Source organism: Coffea arabica, chromosome 6e (assembly GCF_036785885.1).
Source record: "Coffea arabica cultivar ET-39 chromosome 6e, Coffea Arabica ET-39 HiFi, whole genome shotgun sequence".
In the NCBI taxonomy this organism is placed as follows: Eukaryota; Viridiplantae; Streptophyta; class Magnoliopsida; order Gentianales; family Rubiaceae; genus Coffea; species Coffea arabica.
This window is the reverse complement of record NC_092321.1, coordinates 59,323,937-59,332,353: the sequence shown is the minus strand read 5'-3', so window position 1 is coordinate 59,332,353 and position 8,417 is coordinate 59,323,937. Positions and strand designations below refer to the sequence as shown.

The 8,417-nt window shown below is 36.1% G+C and overlaps 2 protein-coding genes across 2 annotated transcripts; one reads left to right on the top strand and one right to left on the bottom strand.

The window, feature by feature from the left end:
- The first annotated feature begins 237 nt into the window (after nucleotides 1–237).
- On the top strand, nucleotides 238–3,931 carry LOC113696886 (leucine-rich repeat receptor protein kinase HPCA1-like). Its single transcript, XM_027216273.2, has 14 exons — nucleotides 238–437; nucleotides 895–1,018; nucleotides 1,145–1,216; nucleotides 1,475–1,549; nucleotides 1,675–1,746; nucleotides 1,831–1,992; nucleotides 2,075–2,149; nucleotides 2,235–2,306; nucleotides 2,413–2,481; nucleotides 2,572–2,640; nucleotides 2,730–2,804; nucleotides 2,902–2,973; nucleotides 3,070–3,204; nucleotides 3,309–3,931. The coding sequence occupies exons 1-14, from the start codon at nucleotides 353–355 to the stop codon at nucleotides 3,787–3,789; spliced, it is 1,638 nt and encodes a 545-aa protein (XP_027072074.1). The 5' UTR covers nucleotides 238–352; the 3' UTR covers nucleotides 3,790–3,931.
- Nucleotides 3,932–5,648: 1,717 nt separating this feature from the next.
- On the bottom strand, nucleotides 5,649–7,130 carry LOC113696885 (F-box protein At5g07610-like). The gene has a single exon (XM_027216272.1). It carries the CDS (start codon nucleotides 7,128–7,130, stop codon nucleotides 5,649–5,651), a length of 1,482 nt encoding a protein of 493 aa, XP_027072073.1.
- Nucleotides 7,131–8,417: the final 1,287 nt, after the last annotated feature.

Below are 8,417 nucleotides of genomic sequence, written 5' to 3'. Positions count from 1 at the left end.
AAGTTTAAGTATTTGAGTATCCTCATCAAACTTCTGCCATTGTCTTCTTGTTCATCTCAGAACAGGCTAAAAGGATGCAGGCCGGTTGTGCTCAGTCGTCTAGTGCTTGAGGGTTCTGTCTTGTCATTTCTATTACCTATTCATTTCAACAAAAATTTTGAGGGCGGAGAAAACTGAAAAAATTTGTGTGAATGCCATATGTTACAAATATATGAGAGCCAAATTGTTACAATGAAGTTGTCCTAGATTTCTTCGAGGTGATGAATCCCTATAAATTTATCGCACATTTGCACGAAAAATGCACTAGTCATCCAGTGCTTGGCTGTTCCGAGTTCTCAGATCAGTGTTAGCCATGGCAATGATGAAGCTGCTGCTATGCTACCTCATTGTTTCCATGGCATGTCATCTGGTTTTCTCTTTTACTGACCCCCAAGATGGTAAAGTGTCCATATTTTCTTTGGCAGTTGCACACACAATTCGTTTTGTAACATTTCCAGGCTTTGCGTTTCCAAGAGACCAATAAAATGAGTAAATCAAATGCCGAGCGTCTTTTGGATTAATCTTTCTTATACTATGAGCGTGAAATTTATGTACACGACTCTTCTAGATTCTTATGTACTATGAGTTTTCGGTTTGCACAACGTTTTATATATTGAATAAAGACAAATTTATCTTTCTCCCATTGCTGCCAAGTGACAAATTTACAATTCGTTGAACTTGATTTATAGAACTGAAGCTTCTAAAGTTTTTTGTAGTCAATAAAATCCTCTATATTTGCCATCTGCAGGCAGGATAATCTAGTTTTTAACAGGGGATTAATGTAGCATTTGATTTTTCTTTTTGTTTCTTTAAAAATGTCATGACAAGAATTACATAACTTGATGGCATTTACAGCTACTGTACTCCAGTCCCTCAAACAACAATGGAAAAATCTACCCCCAAGTTGGAATTATTCTAATGATCCCTGTGGAACACCCTGGGAAGGAGTCACCTGCAGCAACTCAAGGGTGAAAGCACTGTATGTAAATCCATCTTTTCAACTTATCTTCACCATTTCATGCCAAATTTCTTTTGTCCTGTTGAACAAATGCTGTTAGATTTGGATGCATATTGATAATAATTGTAGAGATGTTTGAAATTGCAGGGCACTGTCAAGCATGAGACTATCTGGAAAACTTAGTGATGACATTGGAGGACTCACAGAGTTGGCATCCTTGTGAGTTTCTTCTTACTCTTTCTCACCACAAAATCAAGATTTCTCATGCAAGCTCTGCACATTATCCAAATTAAGATCAAGTCTAATCTCAACAGTCCAGAACCCTTGAGCATTAGATATTAGCTTTGATTCTTGGGAAATTACAGTAGTTTTTGACCAAATGACCTGAGTATCTTCAAGCGCAGAGCCTTCAATTCTGTGCTCAATTACTGTGTATAACTATATTCATTTAGCTTAAGATGTCAAATATCTTTACAGGGATCTCTCGTTTAACCCGGACCTCACAGGTTCCGTCTCTTCACGGCTGGGGGATTTGCGAAAGCTAAACGTGTTGTAAGATCATTTAAGATTGTCTCCCTATGTTTGATTTCAGCATCTCCAGCATAAAGATGAAATCCTTATCAGATGAAATACTCGAGGCAGAGTGCTTTCTGTTAATTCTCTTTTGTGTTCCTCAGAATTCTCGCTGGATGCGGCCTCAGTGGCACAATACCAAGTGAACTTGGGAATCTTTCTCAGCTTTCATTTCTGTAAGAACTCAACAAACTACAGCTCAATTTATTTTCTCTGCATGAATTGCATTTGCATCAACCTCTGCTATTCGCATTGAACAGAGCACTTAACTCAAATAACTTCACTGGTGAGATACCGGCTTCCCTGGGAAATCTCACGAATCTATACTGGCTTGACCTGTCTAATAATCGATTGAGCGGATCTATCCCTGTTTCAACATCAACAGGTCCAGGACTTGACCTACTTAAGAAAGCAAAACACTTGTGAGTATAATTTTGACTCCAAAACCACTCTTTTAGTCTTCTTCCCCTTGTATAACGTGTCCAATTATATGTATGTTTACAGCCATTTTAGCAAAAACCAGCTCTTAGGCGAAATTCCTGCATCTCTATTCAGCTCTGGCATGGTCCTATCACACTTGTAAGTTATGATGCTATCTTGAAACAAGTATATAGTAACGTCGACTTGACGATGCAACATGACAGTTTGCAATTTTGGGTGATAGACTACTTGATGGAAATCTACTCACCGGAGAAATTCCACCTACTTTAGGAAATGTTCAGACACTTGAGATTCTGTAAGTACTGTCCAAGCATCAACCTTCCTCTGCCCTGCTGATTGTCTTCATCTTTTTCAATGTTGCCACTCCTGAATTTTGGCCTTCCTGTTCTTAATTTGTTTAGACGGCTGGATAATAATGCACTTGGTGGTGGAGTTGTCAACCTCCAAAACCTCACAAATCTCATTGAACTGTGAGTATTAGAGACAGCTGAATTGATTATTTGATACTGAAGCATCATTTAGTTGACTGTCCTCCCTTGCAAAACACTCTGACCTTGCAGAAATTTAGCAAGTAACAACTTCTCTGGTCCTTTACCTGACTTAATTGGGATGAATTACCTCAATTATGTGTAAGGATCTAAAACTTAAATTTCCTTAGAGATCTCTATATGTGAATCTCAAGGATGAACATGGTCACCAACATTGATTCTCTTCGTAGGAACCTGAGCAACAACTCTTTTCAACCGTCACAAGCTCCAGCATGGTTCTCAACCTTAAAGCCACTAACCACTTTGTGAGTATTAATCACTATGGAATCAATAATTCAATACTAAGCAACTCCTTCCAGACATGTGCCTTTTTCTTATTAAAATTTCTGGAATGGTGATCAGGGCTTTGGAAAATGGTCCACTCCAGGGACAAGTACCCCAGCAACTTTTTAGTTTACCTCAGATCCAAATAGTGTAAGTTAAAAAATAAGCAATCTCGAAGAAAGAAAGCATTTGGCTGCTACCTGGAAAAGTGAAAGAACTTATTTTGATAGCATTAACTTTTAACAGGATCCTGAGGAAGAACGCATTCAATGATACATTGGATATGGGTAACAACATTAGCCAACAACTGCAACTTGTTGATTTGCAGAATAATGATATATCTTCAGTAACACTCAGTTCCGGATACAGCAAGACATTACTGTGAGTGATACAATTCAAAAAACTTCCACTGATATACATAAAATACCACACGTTGCCAATTCTCTTTCCTGACCAAACTGCTGAATATTTTCTCTTTACTCCAGCTTGATGGGGAATCCAGTATGCGCAAGTTCAATCGCAAGCACATCTTACTGTCAGCCACAGAAACGATCTGCAACAAATTGTTCAACCAGCCTTGCTAACTGCAGAAACATAACATGCCCTTCGGATAAAAAACTCAGCCCACAAACCTGTGCATGTGCTTATCCATACGAAGGGACTATCATTTTTAGAGCACCAAGTTTCATGGACACCGCGAACTGTAGTAGGTTCCATGACCTGCAAATCAGCCTTGAGATGAAGTTTGGACTTGCACCTGGTGCAGTTGTTCTGCTGAATCCCCACTTCAATATTGATGACTATCTTCAGGTGGGATTGGGACTCTTCCCAACTACGAGGAACTTTTTCAATAGCTCAGAGATTCAGAGAATGGGGTTTGAGCTTAGTAGCGAGACTTTCAAGCCTCCAGCAGAGTTTGGACCTTATTTTTTCATTGCTGTTCCTTACAAGTTCCCAGGTCAATAAACACAATCAAAATGTTATAGCAAAGATTGTCTAGATTCCATGCGAATCAATAAGCTGTTAAGAATTATCCTAATCAATCTATTATTGTACTAGTTTCTACTTCCGGCAGCGCTAATCTAGTACTTAATTTCGATCAGAAAAATGTCTCCACATATTGGCATTTAAACTAAACTACAATTTGCTGGTTGCTAGGAAAGAAAATATCCCACGTATACCACTTTGGGGTGGTTTCCAGTGTAGTTTCCGTTGAAGAAATTTTCAAAGGTCGCACGTAGTAGTTTTCTACAATTTTGCTTGCACCCTTGCGAGTTTCAAATGATTCAACCGCCATTTGAAGGGATGCATCTCCAGGCAAGTTTCTACCATTCAATAACCATCAAAGGGATATGAAATTATATATTTGGATCAGTTTGTGGTCTTTTGACCGCAAACAAAAAGACCTACAAACTTTAGAAAACTTTTTGCTCTTCTCTTCTTTGTTCTTTGAGGGTTATAACAACTTAGTGCAGAGTTTTGCAACCATTTGCTTGCAACCAAAAGGATATTCATTCTTGATTTTTTACACAATATAGTAGACGAATAAAGTTTTAAGAAAAATGATTTCTTGTTGGTTTTGCAGTCATTTCATAGTATTCTCTTTGTTTCTATTCCAACAATTTCCAATAAATTGAGACCTTTTGTCATAGAACATGGTCTGTGTGGATTATATCATATATATTGTCGCCCCATATGCGAGGTCTACATGAAATCCACTTTTTCGGATCCAATTTATATCATAGAAATTATTCAAAAATGGTTTTCCTCTCAAATTCTTGATATATAAATGTATGGCCAAAATTTTACATCATAATAATTAAGTTACCTCTTAAATTTATTAGGACTAATTACACTTTGCATCCACCAACTTAGAACTGACTCTTACATTGCACCATCAACTTCGTTTTCGACAAATTGTCACCTAAACTTTCATATTTGTCACATTTTTGTCAAATTATTAATGGTGCTAATAAAAATTAACTTTTTTTTTTTGTATATTTAGCATGCTTCTTCGCCTTTAAATTTAAAAAGTTAGATTTTTGCATTAAATCACTGAGCCTAAATATCCTAGGCATTGTACTTTTAACTAATGAACTATGCTTTTCATAATTAACCTTTTTTTAATATAATTAACCTGGTTTAAACACTTGAACTATGATATATTGTATCCAAGCATTTGCAATAAGTTAAGTAGGTTTACCTGATGGCAAATAATTATTCATGACCAAATTTATTCCCTTTTACTTTCAATAACACCTAATTTAAAACTATCCCCTATTCCTTATATATACATTTGTATCTATTCTTTTGTTATTTAATTTATAATTATGTGTGTGTGTGTGTGTGTATATATATTAAAAATTACAAAAATGATATTATAATTCTAACAATAGCAAGGTGGGTCAAATGCTAAAGTATAAATTTGTAAGAATACATTATAACCAAACTACGAGAATAATGTATCCAAAAATTGGAGGTTTAGGATGAGCAATTAATTTCTAAGAGGAGCAAAGTTAAAATTGAGCAACCAGCTAACTGTCCATATACCTATCAATCTTTGCTCAATCAACCAAAAGATAGAAAGAATTTAAAAACCTAAGGTGCAAAATCGAATCATCAAAATGGACTCGATATAAGAATTTGTATACAAAATCGAAACATAAAATCATAAAGTGAGCAAATAGTCGTTTAACATAAAATCATATGATCAGTAATTAAATAATCAGCTATTTCCAGCAGGAGTTGCAATTTGCAACAATGACCAATTATGGCCTACACCGAAACATAATACACTGATAGTTAATACAAATACAGAGCAGTGATTAAACACAAGCTAGGGTCTCAAAATGCTTGAATGCATGTTTCCAACTGTAAAGAGACATGTAATACCCTAAAAATTGAAGATTTGCAGGCTCAATTTCAACAAGCTCTTCAATACTTCCACCATTGATCTCATAAAAAATGATTTTACCTCGTAAAGAGATCATCATCTTTGCCTTGTTTTCCTTCCTGTCCACAAGAAAACATGGTATCTTAAATACAAATTGGTTCCCATTATGAGCAGGAAACCTCTTATTCACCATTAATGGATACCTTGCTGTCAAAAATCCAATATCAACTTGATGCTTCAATAACCATCTTGAATGGTATCTCCCTAACCCCAACTCCAATTCGAGCTCCCTTATATGAATAAAACTTTCTTGAGGCTCAAACTGATCTATTAGATGCAAGTTCCCTCCTGATTCACCGAAGTACAAAATTACCAGAGTGTGAGGTGGTGGGCTTGATGATTGGTCAGTTGTTGCCATTTTCATTTTTCTAACACAATCATGCTCCAAATCAAAACATAGTAAAGATCTGTTTGAGGTCTTCCAATAAAGATTACCATTCCAATAGACCCCTTGATTGAAATGGTAATAATGTATTCCCTCAGTATCGACATCCATACATTCCTTCCAGACTCCAGCTTCTGATGAATATACCAAGAAATAATATTCTTTCCCTTCCCTTACATGGAGTACTGCTTTTGACAGCACACATACTAGTCTATACTCATCAGACTTAAGCGGATCAAACACAATATTCACAGCTGTAATAGTTCGCGATTCTGCACCAATTTGTGGCTGTGGAATTAGCCTGTAGTGATTAGTTGTCGGATTATAGATGTAGTATCTCCGTATCTCATTATTCAAATAAAAATCAATGAAGGTTAGCCCATTACAAGAATCAAAAGCTAAAATTTCACCCTCCATGTCAAGAAAATTAACGATGCGCGAAGTTATCATACCCATCGCAGGTGAGCTGTCATGGCATATAGGGATAGCATGCAGCTCAGAGTTCTCGTATTTTCTTCGATACAAGAAGAGACCGGCTTCTGCAGCAGTAGATGAAATGGTGCGGTTCTTCTGCAAGTGAAGGCGACAGAAAAGGGGACTCGAAACCAGTGCACGCCACTGTTTTGAAACGCAGTGAAAGCGAATAAGCGATTTCGGTGGAAGAAAAAGTAAAATCTGAATTAAGAGGTCTTCATTGTTGCTGATGACAATAGCCGAGAAGGGGGATGATGATGAGAAAGAGGAACCGCATGGAGCAGCCTGAGCATCCTCATGAGCCAGGAGGTTCTCGTGTTCCGATTTTGTTGATGATGAGATAAGGGTTCTGAAAGTGAGGAGCTCTGCGAGTGATCGGACTGAAGTTATGTTCGGATGTCTAATGATGTCTTTGTTCTTAGCATTGAGGGCAGCTTTTGAAGCTGATGAAGAACAACGGGGATCGGACTTGTCACTGGAGACAGAGACATTCATCGCGAGTCCAGTCAGGGGCGGATTTACACTGGGGGCACGCCTCCACTGAACCCCTTAAATTTCTGTAATATATATAAAAATTTGATATAATTTTGAGTGTGCCCCGGAGTTTTGTGTGTTCATTGATTTATATGCTCCTAAAGTTGCCTTTAATTTTACCTGTTGCTATAACTACCGTAGAAAAGGTTTTTTTCAGTTGTGAATATAGTGAAAAATTGGTTACAAAATAGAATGGAAGACACTTGGATAAATGATTGTTTAATTACTTTTATTGAGAAAAATATATTTAGTGAAATTCAAAATGAAAAAGTTGTAAACCGTTATCAAAATATGAAAACTCATCATGAGCAATTGTAAATGGTTTAGTTTGCTTTTTGAAATAAAATTATTATTACATTAATAATTTTGAGTTTGTCTTTTTATGTTTTTCATGGAATATATGCATAATTTGTACTTATTGGTGAATATATATTTTTTTCTTAAAAAACTAGAAAAAGAGTAGGCAAAAAATTTTAGAGTTATTTTTGCCCCCACTGAAAATTTTTTCTGGCTCCGCCACTGAGTCCAGTTGATACTCTGCAGTTTTGATGTAGGAGAAAAGATTATACGTATTAATTGCTTATTCGTCTGTGGTGCCAATTTCTCTATTATCGTCATATATATGTATAAAAACTAGAGAATTTTTCGTACGAAGTATCATATGAGGGCAAGAAGACTTGTTTTTACAACTCTTTGAGTTCTAATATAACTACTAGCAGTGTTTTGAAATTATGAAAATTGAATCGAATCAAATCGAATCGATTGATTTGGTCAAATTGCAAATTAGTCATGGTACCGATTCGGTTCATTAATAAGTCCAAATAATTTAATTTAATCAGCTAAATTAGGTAAAAAAAAAACTGAGCTTTTTTAATTTTAAAGTCATCCAATTTACATAATAAATTAAAGAATTAAAAAAAAAGAACGTTGGACCAAATTGAATCAGTTGAATCGAGTTGAATTGCAAATCCAAAGTTCATCCGATTTACTTAATAGTTCGGATTTGAAAACATTGATTACTAGACACATCATGGGCAACAAAATGGAATGATGTCTAAGGTGGCATAGAACTATTTTGATCGTCCTAATCAAATTTGCTTATTCAAAGCCGTGGGGTGACGATACTGCCAAAGTAAGAATATGCCAATTCCCATTACATCAACACAACTCAAATCCCCCGATATAGTGTAGGCTCTGTCTTTTGCTTTATTTTTTTTTTCTTGTCATCTTCAATGAAGTCGATTAATC

Excerpts from the sequence above, each read along its gene's own strand:
- LOC113696886 (XM_027216273.2), top strand. The coding sequence starts at position 353 with ATGGCAATGATGAAGCTGCTGCTATGCTACCTCATTGTTTCCATGGCA. Across the intron at positions 2,805-2,901 it reads TTAAAGCCACTAACCACTTT|GGCTTTGGAAAATGGTCCAC; the intron begins GTGAGTATTAAT and ends AATGGTGATCAG. Across the intron at positions 2,974-3,069 it reads TTACCTCAGATCCAAATAGT|GATCCTGAGGAAGAACGCAT; the intron begins GTAAGTTAAAAA and ends AACTTTTAACAG.
- LOC113696885 (XM_027216272.1), bottom strand. The coding sequence starts at position 7,130 with ATGAATGTCTCTGTCTCCAGTGACAAGTCCGATCCCCGTTGTTCTTCA.